The sequence below is a fragment of the Capra hircus genome, chromosome 20, assembly GCF_001704415.2.
Source record: "Capra hircus breed San Clemente chromosome 20, ASM170441v1, whole genome shotgun sequence".
NCBI lineage: Eukaryota > Metazoa > Chordata > Mammalia > Artiodactyla > Bovidae > Capra > Capra hircus.
In genome coordinates, this window is record NC_030827.1 from 37936780 (window position 1) to 37959471 (window position 22692).

General features: G+C 36.3%; 1 protein-coding gene across 1 annotated transcript in view; it reads left to right on the forward strand.

The window, feature by feature from the left end:
• The window catches only part of RANBP3L (RAN binding protein 3 like), a 52206-nt gene extending 33738 nt beyond the window's left edge, over positions 1-18468 (forward strand). The window contains exons 5-13 of the mRNA XM_018065805.1: positions 38-109; positions 856-995; positions 5652-5755; positions 6845-6929; positions 9641-9743; positions 10099-10229; positions 12047-12167; positions 13988-14130; positions 17603-18468. Coding sequence (XP_017921294.1) covers positions 38-109; positions 856-995; positions 5652-5755; positions 6845-6929; positions 9641-9743; positions 10099-10229; positions 12047-12167; positions 13988-14130; positions 17603-17827 — 1124 coding nt within the window. The 3' untranslated portion in view covers positions 17828-18468. The remainder of the gene's footprint in view (positions 1-37; positions 110-855; positions 996-5651; positions 5756-6844; positions 6930-9640; positions 9744-10098; positions 10230-12046; positions 12168-13987; positions 14131-17602) is intronic.

Here is a 22692-nt window from a genome sequence, read left to right on the forward strand (position 1 = left end):
GTTCACAGGTTTAAAATTTTCTAAATATTTTTTACAGTGAAGAAAAACAATGTTTTTATGACATCAAACTCAGTGCAAAGGAATGCTGATCTGAACAGTGCGGAACAAGGTTTGTAGCTTCCTTTATTACGTGAAACAAAGAAATTTTATGTTTTACCATCCATGTATGTGCATGCATGGTGGTAGGGTTGAGTGACAGAACATGAAGGAATATATTTAGTAAGCAAAGTCCCATGATCAAATTGAAAGTGAACGTAAATGTTGCTCTGTCGTGTCTGACTCTTTGCCACCCTATGGACTGTGGTCCATGGAATTCTCCAGGCCAGAATACTGGAGTGGGTAGCCTTTCCCTTCTCTAGGGGATCTTCCCAACCCAGGGATTGAACGCAGGTCTATTGGGTAAAAGCTGGGCAGGAAGACATTACTAAGCAACTCACCGGCTATTTTGACTTTGATTAGTTGACATTATGGAGAAGGAAATGGCAACCCACTCCGGTATTCTTGCCTGGAGAATCCCATGGACAGAGGAGCCTGGTGGGCTGCTGTCCATAGGGTCACACAGAGTCGGACACGACTGAAGTGACTTAGCATGTATACATGCATTGGAGAAGGAAATGGCAACCCACTCCAGTATTCTTGCCTGGAGAATCCCAGGGACAGAGGAGCCCGGTGGTCTGCTGTCTGTGGGGTTGCAAGAGTCGGACACGACTAAAGCAACTTAGCAGCAGCAGCGGTAGTTGACATTAACCCTTCATTTAATCATGACTTTAGAAAGTAAGCATTAAATTAGTAAGAAATTGAGAGGAAAGTTATTTCACTAAAGATATATTGACCCTTTAATTCTGTTCTTTTAAGGTCCCGTGAAACATTCTGAGCTTGTTCTAAGACCTGCTATTTTGCAGCCACCTCAAGCTCAAGGGTATATAAAAGTGAGAAAATCATTTGGACACAATGTGTTGGAATCCTGTAAGGTTAAAGAAAAAGACAAAAGTAAGGTAAGAAAACCTCCCACGGTAGGACTGATCTCAATTTCCCATCCTTCTTTTGATAGATTGTTGTGGGTCCCCACATCCAGAAGTTGGGGCTACCTCATGCTGAAGCAGCTACCAGGCGGAAAAAAAGCTGGACAAGATAGCAAAGAGCCCTCAGTGACTGTACTAAACTTGTCCTCCTAAATTGGAGGGTTGTTCCCAGGAGCAAGTCTTGCGGTCTCTCCTAAGCTGTAAAGCTGAGTTCTGTGTGGTGGGGACCCTTGGGGTCTTGATCTGGTGCACTGACCCCACATGAGAATAGGGGGGCAGTGAGGTGTCAGGCTAGACCTAGACCTAGACCTAGCTAGATAGCATATTAAAAAGCAGAGACATTACTTTGCCAACAAAGGTCCATCTAGTCAAGGCTATGGTTTTTCCAGTGGTCATGTATGGATGTGAGAGTTGGACTGTGAAGAAAGCTGAGCAGTGAAAAATTGATGCTTTTCAACTGTGGTGTTGGAGAAAACTCTTGTGAGTCCTTTGGACTGCAAGGAGGTCCAACCAGTCCATTCTAGAGGAGATCAGTCCTGGGTGTTCACTGGAAGAACTGATGCTAAAGCTGAAACTCCAGTACTTTGGCCACCTCATGCGAAGAGTTGACTCATTGGAAAAGACTCTGACGCTGGGAGGAATTAGGGGCAGGAGGAGAAGGGGATGACAGAGGATGAGATGGCTGGATGGCATCACCGACTCGATGGATGTGAGCTTGAGTGAACTCCGGGAGTTGGTGATGGACAGGGAGGCTTGGTGTGCTATGATTCATGGGGTCGCAAAGAGTCGGACACTACTGAGCGACTGACCTGAACCGAACTGAGGTGTCAGGGGCCAGAAGTCAGAAACCATTAAAAGGGAAAAGGATTTTTTTTTGTATCCCCAACTGGTAGACTTGCTGGTGTGGCCTTGCCAGTTTAGCTCACACCATGGATCCACTCCAGCCCATCTTCACGGATAACAGGAGCAAGGAACTTTCTCCACAGTATAACTGGGAGATCTTGGGAAGCTCATGGAGACAGAAACTAATTTATTTTCCAACTGAATTGCTCCTCGTGGGCCTTTCCAAGGAGATACTCATTTTACTAACATCATACAGATAAGGGTATGGGGATATTCTATTGCTATAGTTCTGTGTCTTCCAGAAGCAAATACTTAAGAGGAAGGGGATGCCAGATCAATAGATTGGAATTTGAGTTATTCCACCTGTCAGTTGTTTCCAGCTAAACTATTGAGGGTTGATCAAGTTTGGTTGTTTTCCTGGACTGAACACGAGAAGAGTGTTCTCATTTTAACCTGGAAGTGTTAAAATACCAATCATTTAGTCAAGCCATTGAAAAAAAAATCAGATCAGTACTAATTCTACTTCTACCACTATCTACTGTGTTTACATTCTTAGACAAAGCTCCCAACCTTCTGTTTTTCATCAGTGAAGTGAGGGAATTGAATCTGGTCAGCATTTGCGAACATTTTTATATTTCCAGTTCTTTTTATTTGTAAGCTACGATTTCATGAGACTCATTGTGAATTTAAAAAATCATTTCACCTATGGACACCTTATCTTTGACAAAGGAGGCAAGAATATACAATGGAGTAAAGACAATCTCTTTAACAAGTGGTGCTGGGAAAACTGGTCAACCACTTGTGAAAGAATGAAACTAGAACACTTTCTAACACCATACACAAAAATAAACTCAAAATGGATTAAAGATCTAAACATAAGGCCAGAAACTATTAAACTCCTACAGGAAAACAGGCAAAACACTCTCTGACATAAATCACAACAGGATCCTCTATGACCCACCTCCCAGAATATTGGAAATAAAAGCAAAAATAAACAAATGGGACCTAATTAAAATTAAAAGCTTTTGCACAATGAAGGAAACTATAAGCAAAGTGAAAAGACAGCCTTCAGAATGGGAGAAAATAATAACAAATGAAGCAACTGACAAAGAATTAATCTAAAAAATATACAAGCAGCTCCTACAGCTCAATTCCAGAAAAATAAATGACCCAATCAAAAAAATGTGCCAAAGAACTAAACAGACAGTTCTTCAAAGAAGACATACAGATGACTAACAAACACATGAAAAGATGCTCAACATCACTCATTATCAGAGAAATTCAAATCAAAACCACAATGAGGTACCATCTTACGTGGGTCAGAATGGCTGCTATCCAAAAATCTACAAACAATAAATGCTGGAGAGGGTGTGGAGAAAAGGGAACCCTCTTACACTGTTGGTGGGAATGCAAACTAGTACAGCCACTATGGAGAACAGTGTGGAGATTCCTTAAAAAACTGGAAATACAACTGCCATATGACCCAGCAATCCCACTGCTGGGCATACACACTGAGGAAACCAGAATTGAAAGAGATATGTGTACCCCAATGTTCATCACAGCACTGTTTATAATAGCCAGGACATGGAAGCAACCTAGATGTCTATCAGCAGACAAATGGATAAGAAAGCTGTGGTACATACACACAATGGAATATTACTCAGCCATTAAAAAGAATACATTTGAATCAGTTCTAATGAGGTGGATGAAACTGGAGCCTATTATACAGAGGGAAGTAAGCCAGAAAGAAAAACACCAATAGAGTATACTAACACATATATATGAAATTTAGAAAGATGGTAACGATAACCCTATATGAGAGACAGCAAAAGAGACACAGATGTAAAGAACAGTCTTTTGGACTCTGTGAGAGAAGGCAAGTGTCAGATGATCTGAAAGAATAGCACTGAAACATGTATATTATCAAATGTGAAACAGATCACCAGTCCAGGTTTGATGCATGAGACAGGGTGCTCAGGGCTGGTGCACTGGGATGACCCAGAGGATAGGATGGGGAGGGAGGTGGGAGAGGAGTTCAGGATGGGAACACACGTAAACCCATGGCTGATTCATGTCAATGTATGGCAAAAACCACTACAATACTGTAATTAGCCTCCAATTAAAATAAATTAATAAAAAATAAAAATAAAAATAATTTCATCATTTATGTTATATATGTGATTTTAAGTTAAAATATTAAAAATTTCAAATCAGTATATTATTATTTTCATTTAAGTATAATAATCACCATATTATATAAATTATTTACCTATTTTAAAAGTGATACATGTTGTTTAATTTGTTTTAAAGTATAAAAGAAAAACTATGATATGTTGACTAATTTCTGAAATGTTATATTGCATTTGATTTCGGAATAGCATGTTCTATAAATTATAGACAAAAATTTTTACTTACACATTATATCAAAAGCTGATTAATATTTATTCCTTGGGATGATTTTTTAAGATCTTGCATTACATGGTTTTAAAATAAAATTTATTAATATATTTCCTGTGTTTTCTTCCTCAGTAATAAAACATAAGAGAAATTTCTAGACTATCATTTGCAAAAATTTCTTCTCAAATAACCTATTAAGGGCATGAATAGAATTTATTCCTAATTGGTGAAAAGTCTAACTGGATATGCCCATCATTGAATTTTCTCTGTTTAATAATGATTTTTGAAGATCTAAAGGTAAGCTATGTATAAGACACTATGTCAGAAGTCTGACACAATGATATAATGTATAGATACAGTGAAAATGATCTCCAGGTAAATTTTAGAGAATCCTTATTTTTATGTTCCTTTTAAATTTGTATATCAAAATTAGAGCAATTTTCTTTCATTCTGTCATTAATCAGTGGTTACTTGTTGTAGATAACAAATTCCTAATAAACTATTCCAAGCAACCTAAAGAGTTTAAAACTACCATTTTGGTTGACAGATGAATCATCTGAGTGACGGAGTCATAAGCATGTACTTTGCTCTTTGCTAACTGATGACGCATACTCTCTACCACACATTGCTCAGCTCTCAAATTCTGTTATATATGGAAAACTACTCAAAATTATTTTTGATTGATATAAAATTAAAGTGGAAACAACCCTATTTAAAGACTAGACGTCCTTGCAACATCTTTGAAGATTCCTGGTGGAGGAAGGGATATGTCCACAAACATTGAGGACACCAGAGCAGATAACTGGGTTCCTTCCAGTTCTAAAACTGCACACTCCTCCATTTACACATTAATGCAGATAAGCTGCATATGTATATACACAGCAGATGGAATAACTGATTAAATTACCAAAAGTTTCTAGAGGAAGAGATGGAATTTCCCCTCACATTGGGTGGCAATGACGGTGAAGCTCTTAGGGGTTTCCACAGGCTAAATAGTCCTGAAATACATATTTACTAGTCTAGAAATGAGATTTAAGTCCACTGTCTAAAAAGGTAAAAGTAACAAAAGAAGGTGGGATTTCTGAATGCTAATGCACAATCCTTGGTTTTAGGTAGACCGGTGTTCGAATGTCAGCCCCCTTCTGATTGCCCAGTTCTGGTCGTTATTTAAGCTTATTAGGTCAGTCTGAAGTGTGAATAATAGAAGTACAAAGAGTAGAGAGTTGTTTTGAGGAGTATATGAGATAGTGTATAGAAAATGTTTAGGACTGTACTTGAACATAATAAGTTTTCTATTCATTTAACTATAGCTATTGTTTCTTTGTCTAATGCTCTTATATATAATAAGGCAGTTTAAATGAACTTTTTGATGGACTTTTTTTCTTTCAGATTTATGAGGGGAACTCTTATTTGCTAAGTGAAAACTTACCAAGTGCCAGAATTTCAATCCAGGTGTCTACTAATCAGAATGCTTTAGATACTACATCACCACGGTAAGTTAACGACGAGGAAACAGAAATGTTCTTTCATTTTCTTTCTTTTGTCAATAAAATTATTTATGGAAAATAATTTTCTGACACTGTACAGACAAATTGCTAAGATTTCTGCTTGAGAGGAGATTTTATAAAATATAAGTTTAAAATGCTTTTAAAAATGTCTCTAATATTTATATATTATCATCCTGGTATTGGATTGTCCCTACTGTTTCATTGACTTGGGTAAGAATGTTTCAATTAGGTAGAGCTAAACTTTTTATTTAGTTAGGCATTAAATATCTGGCTACTCAATTAGCCTTTCCTCCTCTTCCCCTCGTATTTTCTCTTTCCCTCTTTTAAATTATTTCTGGCATTATTATGTATTAACATAAATTGGACAGACACAAAGAAAGCAGTAGAAATATGCAAAGTGAAAGTGAATATTTATTAGCATTGCCAGTGATGGGGGCATGTTTGATCTGAGAGAGGAATGCAACTAGCTGTGGACATACTGGTCTCATGATTGGAGCCCATACAGGTACCTCAGCACTTACCTACTGTACACGCTGTGGATGCACTAGGGATCCTGAAGCATGTCTGCTAACAGAGGGCTGCATGTCTTTGGGTCTGTCGTTATGCAAAACACTTTAAACATTCAAGTTTCTCAGAGGTAAAAATTAAACTAAACCACTGCACACTCAAGTGTAACTGAGAAGAGAGATCGGCTTTGCTGTTGCCCTTAGATCTTGCACCACTAAAAGCACTGGCCAGTTGGGGAAGAGGAAAGTGGAGACTGGAGACCAGAGAGTCAGTGCTGGCCAAGCACAAAGATAATGACTGGGCAGCTCCCTGGCTGATCACAAAGCCTCTCTGCACTGGTCTTGGCCAGTGTTGTAACAGCTGTCAGATATTTTGACTTTCATCATCAGAAGCACCTATCTCGTTTTTTCCTTCATTTCTCTTTAACTTCAGATAAACAAAAGTTAGCAGATGTTTTTATGCTTTACATAAATCTATTAAATCATCTGATTATTTCAGGAAGGTTTAGTATGGCTATATCCATTGCTACTACATTTAAAATAGCAAACGCTTATTTCTTTTCCATAGATGTCAACCAAATGAAGATAAATATTCTATGAAAAGCTGCAGTTCTGATTTTGTTTTTGGAGAAAACATGGTAGAAAGAGTTTTGGTAAGATTTTGGCAAATGTTTCTATTACTGTATAGAGAGCTGTCACTTCTAATTTCTAAAGCCAAATTAATTAAAACAATGTTAAACTGGAGCATACTTTTTAACTACTGAGTTCAAAGGCACATTTTCCTATCTTTAACTAGAAAGATTCTCCTGGGAAGCAAGTTCTAGTTGTTAGAATAATAGACAAGAGCCCACAGAGGAAAGGAATTGTCTAATTATAACATTATTACTGATAAGAAATATTAAATATTTATTTGATTTGCATTGAATCAAAGGTACCCAAGGAAATCCTAGAATTATCTGCAATAGTTAAGTAAGCTCAATTGGTCATGATATTTTAATATAGTTTTTCAATAACAAGATAAATTTAAAATTATTTGCATTTTTTCTCATTAATCACAACATTCCCCTTCAAGTTGTTACACTGACATTTTTTTTTCTTGCTAGCTGTAGGAGGGAGTCATAGTATTTTACTTGCCTGTGGGAATATACTTGCTAAGTGGAACCACCTGACTATTATTGCCATCTTCCTTAAGCATCCTCCTACATGGGGCATCCCATATGGTAAAGAGTCCACTTGCCAATGCAGGAGACATGAGTTTGATCCCTGGGACAGGAAGATCTCCTGGAGGAGGAAATGGCAACCTACTCCAGTATTCTTGCCTGGAAATTTCCAAGGACAGAGGAGCCTGGCAGGGTACAGTACATGGGGTCAGGAGTCTGACAGCAGAGTCAGACATGACTGAGCAACTAAACAACAGTCCTCCTGTGTGAGGCAGCTGCTGCTCTGTCCTCCACAGGGTATGTTTCTAAAACAGAGCGTGATCTACAGTGGGGAATTATATAGTCAAATGGAAGCTGTGGAGCAAGTATACCCATGGTTTTACTTGGCCCAACACATCTTAATACTCTTTGCACTTTCATCTAGACCAGAATCTTAGCTAAGATAAGACAAGGATGCTATCTTGTCTTAGGGCTATTAGCTACATGAAGAATCCCATGGAAGATGCACAGATTTTAAAACCTGTGCTATGATTCAGAATAACAAAAGGACCAACTCATGAGGTCTGTTTATTCCAAGATTTTAATCAAACCAGTCACTTTTAAGATCTCGCTTATTCTACACCTGCCTCAGGCTCAACCCCAATTAGCAATGCCTTTCTGTCGCTCCCAAGATGAAGGTTGGCTCCAGCAATCCTAGAGCTGTTGACCCACATCTTTGGATTTGAACCAGAATGGACCAACTTCCAAGGTGAAGTTGCAGGCAGTATATTTAAGCACATTTATTCTAGATTAGTCATAGCTTCTGTAAGATGTCACAGACATAAATACAATACTCTTCAAACCTCATGGGATCAACTTTAATATTTGACTCACTTAACACGTGGTTAACACACTAACTGTGTTTTTATGATACATAAACATTGGCACTGGTCTCAAGTTTGGTGGCATATTACAATCACCTGGTGAGCCTTCAGAGGACTTTTTATGCCTGGTCATCTCCCCAAACTGATTAGATCAGGATCTCTATGTGTGAGGTCAGATGTCAGGTGATTTGAACATACAGCCAGGATTGAAAACCACCTGGTTACACAAAGCTAAAGAAGACCTTGTCCTCTAGAGTTGTCTACAGTCTAGAATGGAGAGAGAGAGATACCAGTACAAATGAAAGACGATGGGGATTATAGATTTGGCATGAGGAGGTAGGTACCTGTGTGCATTTCCTACAAGGACTTCAAGACTGACTTACAAAGGAACCTGAGCTTCCTGTCTTCTTAAGTGGATAACATTCTAGGATGGCAGGAGCTGTAAGAGATCACCTGTGTTTGTCCTTTAGTTAATTCCGTAATCCTGTGGCCCTGTGATTTGAAGGCCATGATGCCTCCTGATTTGTTTGCTGGTTATGTGCTTTTAGAGTGAGTCATCTGACTTTCTGTGCTTTAGTTTCTGTTTTCTTAAAATGGAAATAATTTATACCCATCTCTACCAATTTTAACAGATTATTCTGAGGCCCAGTTAAATAAAATGAAAGAATCTTGAATTCGTAAGGGAAGAGATATAAAACTAAGCCCTGAAGTATCCTTCAATTCTCCCTGTTCTGCAGGGAGCTATACAAGCACTGTGTGGGAGGTTGTGAATGTCCTGGCAATTACTTGGTCTTTTTTACACACAGGTGTCAATTACAGCACATGTGCAAAAGCCCCAGGTGTGCAGCCTTAAAAGCGATTGCTGTGTCAGAGGATAAGTTAGGGTTCATTCTGTGATGATGATCTGATGACACAGCTAGTAGGTTCTTGGGACAACTTTTTAATTTTTTATATTAAATGGATAGAAAGAATGGACTGTTGGGAATACTGAAATAATTTGAAAAAGTGACATCAGTTGCACTTCCTTCAAGGCATCAGGTTGTTGTAGTGGTAGGTTGGAACAGCTGCCACCTCCTTGTGGGTCTCTGAAAGGTTTCCCATTGTCCCTGGAACTAGATGCCACCTGAAGTAGGCTGGTGGTAACTAGATTGTTTCCTTAGATCAGAACCAAGGTTTTCTAATAATGGGGAGGAGTTCCCATTCAGCACAAGAGGATCCCAAAACAAAAACAGAGCTGTTGGATTTGTTTGCCACATTGAGACAGAAGAACAAAAGTATCTCTTGGGTTACTGCAAATATATGGAGATAAAATTAAGCAAGACATCTTTTTCTTCTACCTAGGGTACTCAAAAACTCACTCAGCCTCAACTCGAAAGTGATTCATACATCAAGGAAAAACCATTCAAATTCACTCTAAAAATTCCTATCAACTCTCCAAACTCAAGTAAGAATTATTTCATTTGCAAAACATCTCATTCAGCTAGTATATTTCCTGTTTTTCCATGTCATTTGTTTAATAACTGTAAAATACAAAAAGCAAAATCCATTGTTTAAAATCTTTGGTGAAGATTAAAGCATATAAATTTGGTTACATGATATAAAAGCCTTCATAATTTTTGGACTTCATGATATGGGGGATCATTAAAGAGATATGCCTAAAGACGAGCAGTTTGATTTTTTGGAAACACTCATTGATATAAAAAGCTAAGGAGACGTGCATGTTAACAGGGGCAAAAAATAAAATTCACAGTGGATAAAATGGGACATTTTATGTGTTCTTTCCCTCTATTTTCTCTTAGGAACAGACACTATTGAAAATATATCCCTAATTGAATCAGCTACTGCTTTCTCTTTTAAACCATCACCAAAATGTTTGCTGGAGAAAATTGATATTATAACAGGGGAGGAGGCAGAACACAATGTGTTAGAGGTCTGTATATTGTGTATTGCTCTTTCTGGAATAAAGTTACCCTCAACAGAGACATCTTTAAAGATAAGGCAGAAGTATAGTTTTCATAAAGACCTGGCTGTTTAAATTAAAATGTTTGAGGCTTTCAAATATTAAACCAACATTTTGTTGTATTCTTACATTTGTGTGTGTGCTTTGCAGGAAAATGGATTACTGGTTTCACATTCATATTAGTCCCTTAGAAAGAAGACAGCCAAGGACCCAGTCTTAAAGTAACTCCAGACCTATATTTTATACTTTTCTTGTTAGCTTTATTATCAGTTATTATCATATGGTTTAAAATTCTATTTACACTGAAAGTTAAAAATTCAGAGAGATAAACTGATTTCAGTTCAAGATAATAAAAATTTTCTTTCTCCTTTAAAAGCTCTTTTTTTTTAAATTGAAGTAAAGTTGATTTACGATGTTGAGGTAATTTCTGCTGTATAGAAAAGTGACTCATACATATATACACTCTCTTTTTTATATTCTTTTCTATTATGGTTTATCTCAGGATATTGACTATAGTTCTTTCTGTGCTATATAGTAGGAACTTGTTTATCCTAAAAGTTCTTTTAAGTAAGTTTTGAATTGCACATGAATCAAGAATTTCAAAGATGTGGTATATAGTATCACACACAGGAGATGGCAATGGCAATCCATGCCGGTACTCTTACCTGGAGAATCCCATTGATGGAGGAGCCTGGTAGGCTGCAGTCCAGGGGGTCGCTAAGAGTCAGACACAACTGAGCGACTTCAATTTCACTTTCACTTTTCACTTTCATGCATTGGAGAAGGAAATGGCAACCCACTCCAGTATTCTTACCGGGAGAATCCCAGGGACGGGGGAGCCTGGAGCCGTCTATGGGTTGCACAGAGTTGGACACAACTGAAGCGACTTAGTAGCAGCAGCATAGGATTTGAACGATGAGTGGAGTAGCTATCAGTCTCGGCATATGAAATGTAATTACTACACCTCAATCATGTTCAACAAAGCACAGATTTCCCTTAGGCTTTCTCCATCTGCTTTACCCCAAACTCTCTTCATTCCTGTTTTCTTCTCCCTTGATCCACTGATACATTTACTGTCCGGTGTATCTCACAGCATAACTCTCAGATCAGATTAATCCTAGATTCACTGAAGCAGTCACTAGGGGTGAGGCCCTGACATGTTATATTTTTAACAAGTCATCTAGGGGATTCTTGTACGCAGTAGTATTTGAGAGCCACTGGTAAGCATTAAATTATAGTATGGTACTCTGTGGTATCACATCCTAGTTCTGATGCTATATTTATTAAAATTTTTAAAGCACACAAATAGTTCCATGATTTCTTAATTTTCAGATAAATTACCTGATTCAAATAACACTATTTAAAAGTTGGTATACGTAGATAAGTCGTTAAGTGAAAAAGCAAGATGCAGACCTATGTATTCTACCATTTATAGAAAAAAACAGGAAAATATATACATATTGACATGTATATACATACACATATCTCTAGAAGGACAAACAAAATATTTAGCAACAGTGATCAACTGTTGTAGGGGGTGAAAATTGGTAGATGGGAACAAGTATCGGTGGAGCTACTTTTCACTTTGTACATCTTTTTGCTTTTTAATGTTTGAACTATTCAAAAATTGTATTGTTTTAGAAACTAAATAAAATTTTAAAGCTGGTTTAGAAATCATTAACAAAGGCCATTCTGATAAGATATCAGACAAAAGTGTTATAGCATAGGAAAGAAATCACTTTGAAAAATGTTTCATATTTTGACATTAAAAAAAAAATTTCCTTTAGATCAACTGCAAGCTTTTTATATTCAACAAAACAACACAGTCCTGGACTGAAAGGGGCAGAGGAGCTTTGAGACTGAATGACACAGCAAGCAGTGATTGCGGAACATTCCAGTCAAGATTAAGTAAGGAATCATTTTGTAAAGCAAGTCACTAATTTTCAGGGAAGATTTTCCAATATAGATACACATCATTTTCTCCAGGTGTGTTATGTGTCAATAGAGTGGACTGCTGAACACAATATTATTTTTAAGGTACTATAGGAGCTTCCTGTTTAAAGTAGGCTCTGACGTCAGACCATACAGGTTCCAGGTCTGGCTCCATCACTAACTAGTGACCTTGGATAAATTACTTAATCTCCTTCTACTCTAGTTGCATCAGTTACGAATGCAGATAACAGAAGTCCATGAATTAGTGAGTGTGAGAATTCAGTGAGAAAATGCACATAAAGCACCTTTGACCAGCCCAGCACACACCTAAATAGTGATCTCATTGTTATTTAAAGGAATATGACGGATTTAGTTTTGAAGTGGAATAGTTTTTCTAAAGAGAGTATTGGTCCTGTAATTTATTCTTGGCATTCTAAGTGCAGAATGTGGGTTGGGATGAAAGGTCAATTTCCAAGTAAATAAAGGTGTGTGGTTATCAAATCCTGTAGGCAGAGTGTTGGTCAGAATCTGGTCAGCCAAACTGCAAGGTTGAGGAGGTTTCTGGCATCCAGGAGACACACTGGGCATTGTTCAGAGGTCCAAACTGAAAGTGAGCACAGGCAGAGATCTGGGCAGGGAGGGTTTACTGGTCAATATTAAACAGTCAAAGCTTGTTGGGGAGACTACAAGTAGAAGCTGGTAAATGGATATTTGTTGAGTTTCAGATATCAAGCTCAAGAAGGGAGTAAGGAATAGAATTTAGACTAAGAGAGTAGGATCATGGGGAAACGGGTTTCTAAATGACCTAAGTATAATTCCCAAGGCAGGTATTAGTTATTTTCTACTCTGGTTTAATTTCTCTCTTTCTACTACCTGCCAAAAACAACTTAAAAAAAATAAAACTATACAGGTAATACATGTCCATTACAGAAGTCAGAAAACATAGACTGACAAAAAGAAAAAAAAATTAAATTACTCATAGGCCTGTCTTCCTGTAGTAGCTAGCCTCTGTTAACAAAACATATTCTTAAAGACTTTGTATACAATGAATGTGGGGCTCCCTGGATAGCTCAAACAGTAAAAAAATATCTGCCTGCAATGCAGGGGACCTGGGTTTGATCCCTGGGTTGGGAAGATCCTCTGGAGAAGGGCATGGCAATCCACTCCAGTATTTTTGCCTGGAGAATTCCAGGGACAGAGGAGCCTGGCGGGCTACAGTCCATGGAATCTCAAAGAGTTAGACACAACTGAGTGACTAACACTACTACTAATGTATACAAAACATTGAAAAATTTGTGATACATGGTGTTTCTATTCCTCCCTAATCTGTTTTTTTCTTTTGTATAGTATACCATGGTCATCTTTCCACATTAATAATTACCTTTTTTCAGTATTCTTAATGAGGTCATAGTATCTTCAGTAGCTGTACCATCATTTAAGTAATTTCATTTTTTGAATGCTTCAAGTTTTTGTTTCCGTTTTCTCCATTGTGAGCAATTCTTGGGTAAATATTCTTGCCATTAGATCCTCAATGGAATTCTAAAATTTAACCATTTAAAAATATTACAGTGAAAGAATATAGCATTTTTAGCACTTAAGCTAAAGAGTCCTCCAAAAAAATAAAGCTCAGTTTGGAAACCAAATTATAATCTAGTCAATTAAATTGCAATTTAGTAGTGAAAAAAAGAGTCTGAAAAACAACTACCGGATTTATTTGCTTTCATAATGGCAAATTCCTCTGAAAGGCTAAGGAATCAACTGTTCTAAAGCCTAATAAATTCACCTTCCTATTTTAGTTATGCGCAATCAAGGCAGCCTGAGGCTGATTCTTAACAGCAAACTCTGGGCTCAGATGGAGATTCAAAGAGCAAATCACAAAAATTTACGAATAACAGCTACTGATTTAGAAGACTATAACGTCAAAGTGTTTTTAATTCAGGTAAGTGACAAATTTCAGTAATAGAGGATTATCCTACTATATTTATAGACTTCTGCAGTCACTAATTTTTTTTTCCATTTTATTGTATTAACCTGTACCGCTGGCAAAAAATCAGCCATTTATTATGGTTGTTTATAGTCTAATCAGTTAAACTCAGTTCAGTTCAGTTGCTCAGTCGTGTCCGACTCTTTGCGACTCCATGCACTGCAGCACGCCAGTCTATACCAGACCTAAATTTGATATGAAGTTTAGAGATTAACACCAATTTAAAGTAGTCAATTGGTACTACTCTTAAGACAGCTGTATTGGTGTATGCTGTCAAATGTCTCCATTTTTCTTTACTGTTAAAATTACGTCAGCAGTCTTACTAAATTACCAGAGATACTACTGTCAGGGTTGGCTCCTAGGAGGCCAGCACAATCCACATCCCGATGTTTACACTGTGTGCTGAAATTGAAGCTTTGAGATCACTGGAAAGGAACCCGTGAGAAATGGAAAAACACAGGGCTAGCAAGTTAAAAGAACCAGTCCAATAGCAATTTCCCATTCCGGACTTGAGTCAATCTCCAAGGTAACAGGTTCACAACAGCTTTAGCTATTCTGGCAGCAGGAATGCTTGACCTCAAATATAAGATCCAGGCAAAAGAGACAAAGCTGACATGAGTCAGGCGAGAAAAAAGGCTGGATAACCCCACATGCTGAGGATCAGGAGATGTGAGAAGCCCGAGTATCCAAGTGACTCAGGTAGAGGAAGATAATATAAGTAAACTGGTTTCCACATAATAATGGTAAAAAATAGTTGGCAAGAGGCCACTGGTGAAAAATCAAAGATTTCAGTGCACTGTTAGGCATAAGTGATGTTGAGTATTAAAATATCATAGTAAAATGCCTAAACCCTGTTTACCATTTAGGCGGATAATATTGGATACTCTGCTAGACCAGATGCCCCTGGCTTTGAGTGGGTAAAGCACCCTGCCTGAGACCAAGTCTGATATTGAGACTATGAGTAGATTAGATTAAACTATGACTAGATTCTGCTGCTCAATATCTGGCTCATTCTGACTTTTTAAACTGTAGGGTAATTTTTAGATATTAGCAAACAAAATGCAATAAAAATCACCCAAAATTCCACTTCTAGAGATGGTCACTATTAACATTTTGGTCTTATATTTTAGTTTTATAATATATATTTATATTATAATATATATATGTGTGGGTATGTTTATATATGTGTGTACCATATTGTACATACTGTATGACTTTCAGACAAGTAATTTTGCCTTCCTCAACCTGATTTTACTCATCTGCCAATGGAAGACAATAATAATGTACTTAATAAACTGATGGAGAAGATTAAATAGCTAACATTTGATTGTGAAATACACATATGTAACCTTTTCACTTATCAATGAAAATGAGTGTTTTCTGTTATTAAATTGTAGCCTGTTCTTCAAGAATTCTTTTGTAGGTGAAAATAATTTGTTCTATTATATACCATAATTATTTGCACTAATTCCATTTTGTTAAATACTTAGGTAATTCAGTGTGTTCGTTATTATAAATTCTGCAAAGAATCCTCTATGTACATACATGTTATTTTTCTTGGGAAAAAGTTTTAACTGTCTTGACAAATTTATCTCTATAAGACTGAACCAATTTTCATTCTCACTAGCATTTTCTTATGGTACTTCCTGGAAATTTTTTTTAGGCTTTGGAAATTTGTTGTTCAAAAAGTATATATCATTGTGTTTTTACTTCTTGTTCTGAATTTCTTGAATGAAAATACATGAATGAATTTGGCAATATGCATGTATATGTACATGTACACTCTACACCAGTGAAAGACATATTTAAATTTTAATGTAAAAAAAAAATCAAGGCAGCAGAACAGTATTTATGTTTCAATTACAAATGCTCTCTCAATATTTTTTGTTAATTAACTTTCTGAGGAAAAATTATACCTTTGACTTCCCTTGTGGCTCAGCTGGTAAAGAAGCCACCTGCAGTGCAGCAGACCTGGGTTCGATCCCTGGGTTGGGAAGATCCCCTGGAGAAGGGAAAGGCTACCCACTCCAGTATTCTGGCCTAGAGAATTCCATGAACTGTATAGTCCATGGGCTTGCAAAGAGTCGGACACGACTAAGCGACTTTCACTTCACATAATACAAAAAATTAAATTAGTGAAAAGTCAACAAATATTTACTCAACACCTGCTATATATCTAATACAATATGAGACACAAAATATTTTATTTCATTTGTACTTTTTCCCTAAAAATAATTAAGGCAGCTTAGTAACATACTAACAAAAAACTATATTTAAGACTCTTCTCCCAAAAAGTTGGCATGTAGTTGGTTCACTCCTCAGTTCTTGGCTTTGAAATATTTGGTAGCCCTTTGAAGGGTTAGCGAAGAGAAAACTTTTCCCAGATTTTCTTTGCAACTGTGAAAAGATCCAAAAATATAAGCCACTGACATGTTACCTTAAGGAGTGCTGACTTTGATGACGAAAACCAAGTCCCAGCCAATCCATCAACTAGCTGAGTAGACTCAGACAAGCTGTGCATTTCTGAGCCATAATTTTCTTATCTGTAAAGGGAAAGCAAAACAAGTATTTATTTAATATCTGTACTATATACTTTCATTAATATAAAAATTAGCAAATAAATTATTGTTAAATAATTAACCTACAGTTTTATTATAAGGATTGAAAAAAAAATAAAAGAACATAACAACAGCAAATGTTATACCAATGTTATTCTCACTGTTATTTTTTATATTAATAGTAAAAAGAAAAATAGAAAAAGTATTGAAAAGGAAAAATAGAAAAGTATAAAAGCAACAACCTCTGATGTATTTATGGTACAACTTCATAAACCATTTGAATGAGCTTTCTGTGGAGCTATGCAGCTTGCTTCCCTGGTCAGTCAATAAAGAATCTGCCTGCAATGCAGGAGACTCTGGTCCCAACCCTGGGTCAGGAAGATCCCTGGAGAAGAAAATGGCAACCCACTCCAGTATTCTTGACTGGAAAATCCCATGGACAGAAGAGCCTGGTGGGCAACTTAGTGACTAAACCACCAAATGCAGCTTTCAGGGCTGTCTAAGCAAGTGATGTAAAGGAAATGAAAGTCTTTTTTTCCCTTTCTAACTCTCTAATTTTCTACACTGAAACATAATTTGGAGGAAGAATGGTCTTAACAAACAAATCCAAATATAAACTTCAAATCACAAAATTTCATTTTCTCAGTTTAAAAGGCACAGATTGGGACCTCTTATCAAATTATCTATGTTAGGATTCAATTTGGTTTGAGATGAATTGGCTCTTTACCCTTTTGTTTCTAGGGTTATTTACATTCTAGATTTATGCCATATAATTCTTTCCTTATTAAAAGTGAAAGATTACAAATTTGTAAAGTGTGGCTATCATTGAGTTACTTATATTCTTAACAAATTTAATTTACCTCTTGTAGGCCAGTGCCAAAGACACAGGACGTATGCACGCAGCCATCCATCACCGTCTTGTTGCACTTCGAAGCTTTGACAAGCAGACAGATGCAGATCAAACTGAAAGCCAGTCAGAGACAGTCCTCCAACAGTTTAACTATGATAGCTGTGATGAGGATGAAGAGGATCTCATCCAAGCTACTAAAGCTAGATCAGGTAAAGGACTTTTTTTCTGCTGGTTTGAGGTTTAAGAAGGAGATCTTATTCACAACCCTTTATAGGAAACAGATTTTTAGACGGTGGAACTTGTCTGTTCAAAGTGGGTGAGGGTTAGAGCCTTAGATGTTTGGATCTGAGAAGCAGGTCTGAAAATCAGACTTCTACAGTGGCCTGTATTGGGATTTCACTAAAAGTCAGTCTTACTGCAATACCTGCATATCGTCTGTATATACATCTCATAAAAAAACCCATATTTACAATATAAAGTATTCACTGCTACACTGAAACTAATCATATATTCATATTTCTCTTCACTTGTTCTCATTCTCCTACTATTGGCCATAATAAGAGAAATTATAAATACTGGTAATGGAGCCAACAGTCAAATCTGGTTTGAAACTTGATAAACCCTGCTTATTCCCTTTTCAGAATTTGACTGCTGTATTTTCAAAGACCTTCTTTACTTAAAGCAAAAAGTGCTGTTTCTTTTATTACATCAGGATTGGTAAATTGAACAAGCAGTGGAACCACTGGTTAATGGATTTTTAGGTTTTAGTGCTTGTCCTGATGAGCGAATTTAAAACTAAAATCCATCATTATATTTGGAGAAAAACCTCGTCAAGGAAACAATAAGCCCAGCTTTATTATACAGATATAGCTATTCCAATAAAGTCATCCAAGTATTTTCAGTAATAGTTTCATTTAGCCCTGAATTTTGCTTTAAGGAGGACTGACAAAGGACTTAACAAAAAAAATAGTGTATTAGCAGGCATTTCCCCAATTTTTGATCATTTAAATCTTAAAGCTATTTTAATCATACATAATTTAAGAATCTATCAAAGAACATGTGCAAAACTTGATGAAATAGCTTCCTTGGCCTAGTACTAAAAATGTAATCACAAGGAAGAATATACAAAACACGCAGAGCAGGATCATAAACTGCTAGGCTCTGTGAGCCAGAGACCTGAGTGAATATGACTTTTCTGGTTACTATCAAATAAAAGGTTTAATTATTTTTAACTGCATGAAATTTATAAATTAAAATTATTATAACATTTATATTGTCAATAATAGAATGAGGTCTATTGGAAAATGAGTTGGTATCCATTAAAAGTGAAAGTGAAAATCACTCAGTCATATCCGATTGTGATCCCATGGATTGTAACCTGCCATGCTCCTCTGTCCATGGAATTCTCCAGGCAAGAATACTGGAGTGGGTAGCTATTTACTTCTCCAGGGGATCTTCCCAACTCAGGAACTGAACTGGGGTCTCCTGCATTGCAGGCAGATTCTTTACCAGGTGAGCTACCAGGGAAGCCCATCCTAAAGGAAATCAGTGCTAAATATTCACTGGAAGGACTGATGCTGAAGCTAAACTCCAAAACTTTGGCCACCTGATGCAAAGAACTGACACATTGGAAAAGACCCTGATGCTGGGAAAGACTGAAGGCAGGAGAAGGGGATGACAGAGGGTGAGATGGTTGGATGGCATCACTAGCTCAGTGGACCTGAGTTTGGGCAGGATTTGGGAACTGGTGATGGACAGAGCCCAGCACGTTGTAGTCCATGGGGTTGCAAAGAGTTGGACATGGCTGAACTATTGAACTGATCCATTAAAAATGTTAACTTGCAATTAAGATTAAGTGGCAAAATTATTTCATCAACAAAGGTCATGTTTATGAATAGATCCTATATTTTATAATATTTCATTTCAGGAAAGGGTGATATGTGACTATCTTCAAACAAAAGGAGAAACACTGGGAATAAGGGAAAGTAAATGTCAATCATATGAACCCATCTTTTCTTGCTAACTTTTCTAGCACTTTCTCCAGGAGTGTTGCACACAAATGCTAAATGTAATGGAAACGATAAAACGTCTGACTTTTTAAACTTTGTTGCCCGTGAATCAAGGAAAGGTTTAATTATATGAAAATATTATGTTTATAATTAGGAACATTTCCAAATATTACTTAAAAAATACAGATTCTATATGTTTCATTTCCTTGATAGCATGCATGTTCATGAATATTCATGTTCAGTTGTATTCAATCTTAAATTTATATCACAGATTATTTTAGGTGGACCCACAGACAGTCGGTTGCCTGTTCATGAGTACTGCTATGAACATGACAACATCTACAAAGAAAACACCTCATTGAAAAAAATCACCTTACTGAAAAAAACTAAACCATCTTAATAACTAAATGAGAAGATCCTACTCATTCCTTGAACAATTTAACAGAAAAATTTAAGAAATATAATTTGTTGCAATTAAAGTGTTTCTCTGATGTAGTATAAGAATTCTGAGGTTTTATATTTTGATTATTGTGAAGAAAATGACGGACTTTAAGAAAAACATGGCCTATGAAAGTTCAAAATTTATTATTTTAAAAGAAGTTAATTTCGAATGAGATTTGATTACTAATTTGGACTATGCATCACATTGATGGATACAATAGTTGATACTGTAACTTGCTGGATTTGATAAATATCTCACTAAGGTATTTATTTTTTGGTCATATATTATCTGGCCATAAAACATATTTTATAAAAGTTCCAGAGTCATTTCTTTGAAAAACATTATAACTGCATGATAACATGTTATTCTATCATGTTTTTTCTTCTGGGAAATGTATGTTTTCATTTAACCTTTGGATTCCCTAATTCTATAAGATTATTTATTCATGGTATAAATTCTTTTAAAGAGAATATCTATTCTTGCATTTATGTCTATTGCACTTTAATATATGCTTGACTCAAGGTCAGTATCCAATTTTTGTTGAAGGAATGAGCAAAATACATTACCTATGTATTAAAATAGTAAGTATACAAAAAATGAAATATGTTAATGTGTTCTTTGCTTTACTTACATAATTGAATTTCCATTAATATTCTAGTAGGTGTGGCTGTACAAAGACTTTTTAAAAAACAAATATATCATATGTAGCCAAATTAATTTTTTTTCTTAAATGCCATTATTAAGGTAAGCCACAGTAATTTCAATAATTACACACAACAGAATTTTGATGCTTCTCCTTTGAGATGTGCTTCTGAGACACTTCAGGAGTTACACAAGAAAATCAGTATCACTACTTATGGCCACATGTCACTTTTCAATCCAGTATGGTCACCCCATGGTGTCAAAATGACTTCTGATTATCTCACTTAAACAATACTCCTTTAAGGGCATCTTAATCTACTCAGGCTGCCATAACAAAATACCACAAATTGGGTGACTTAGACAACAGAAATTTATTTTTCACTGTTTTAGAGGCTGGGGAAGTCCAAAATCAAGATGCTGACAAGTTGGTTTCATCCTGAGACCTCTTCTCTTGGCTTGTAGGGTCTACCACCTCACATGACCTCTTTCTTGTGGGAGCACAGGGAGTGAGTGGGGAGAAAAAGAGAGCAAGTTCTTTGGTGTCTCTTTTTATAAGAACACCGATCACATTAGAGCAGGGCCCCACCCTCATAATCTCTTCTAACCCTGATTACCTCCTAAAGCCCTGTCTCCAAATATCACCACATTGTAAGTAGCCTTCAACAGATGAATTTTGAAAGAACACAAACATTTAGTCCATAATAAGGAATAATTCACACTTACAAAATTGTTTCTTAAAATGTTCTAAACAAACATATTTGGAATAACATTACAGCTTCATTTCTTTGTTGGAGAATAATATTCATTTGGAAATATACATTTGAATATACTTTTTTCAAAAAAAGTGACATTATTTTATTATAGTACCATATATAACAGTAAAAGCAATTATGTATGTGCATTTATTGTCAAATCTGAACTCAGGCTTGAAAGTTTAGCATATGAAAGTTGAATTACTCTTTTAGACTATAATTTAGGCAGTATGTTACAACTGTTGCAAGTTTTACTCTTTCCCTGTAACTCTGTAACTACTAAGAGTATCTAACTTTCATTTATTCTTCCAGTGGCTATAGAAGAAATACAGTAAATAAAATCCTTTACTTCTAAATTAAGCAATGACTCAGGAACTGAAGAGAAGTTAATGTGAGAGAGGAAGAGAGAAAATGTCTAGAGAAGGAAAAAAACAATAAAGAAGAGCTCTAACCTGAAGGAACAGTCAAAAGAATGGAAAATCAGGAATTTTCAGTTTTGTTTTTTTTTTAATTCTAAAAGAGTGACTGATGCAGAACAAATTCAGAGGAAATTTTTCTTTAGAAGTGTAACATAAATTGGGAGACATCTGAGAAGATATTAAAGAATTGGTTCTAAGATCTTAGCTGGTATGGATTCACTAGGATTATACTAAATTGTTAAAGTAAAGCAGAGAAACAGATTTCCTTTATTTTCCTGACATGTTCTTCCTTGCCCTGTGTTTAGTATGAAGATGAACTTTCTCAATGCCGCAAACATTTTATCTGAGGATTATGGAATGGCTATTAAAAGTAGAAACATATTTACCTTATGATTTTCAACCCATTTCCACTCTGCTATTCCTCCTTATACTCTCTATGCATATATGTAGGAATATTTTGGGGTGATAATAGAAATAGGAACACCTTATAGTTTCTCCTTGTTCTAGATCTTCATCTCTGCTCTGTGAAAGTGTTTGTCACTCAGTGGTGTCTGACTCTTTGCCACCTCATGGACTGTAGCCCATCAGGCTCCTCTGTCCATGGAATTCTTCAGGCAAGAATACTGGAGTGGGTTGCCATTCCCTTCTCTGGGGGATCTTCCTGATATCTTCATCTAGCCTTCTTCTTTTTGACTTTTCTGTGTCCTTTGTCGTCCTCCTCTTTAATGTGAAGAGATCAATCATATAATGATATTTATTTTTAAGTTATTAGGTAGGAGACTTCACACATCTTCTTTCACAAAACTAGCTTTTATTAAAAGTTGCTTAGATAAATATATTTTAGA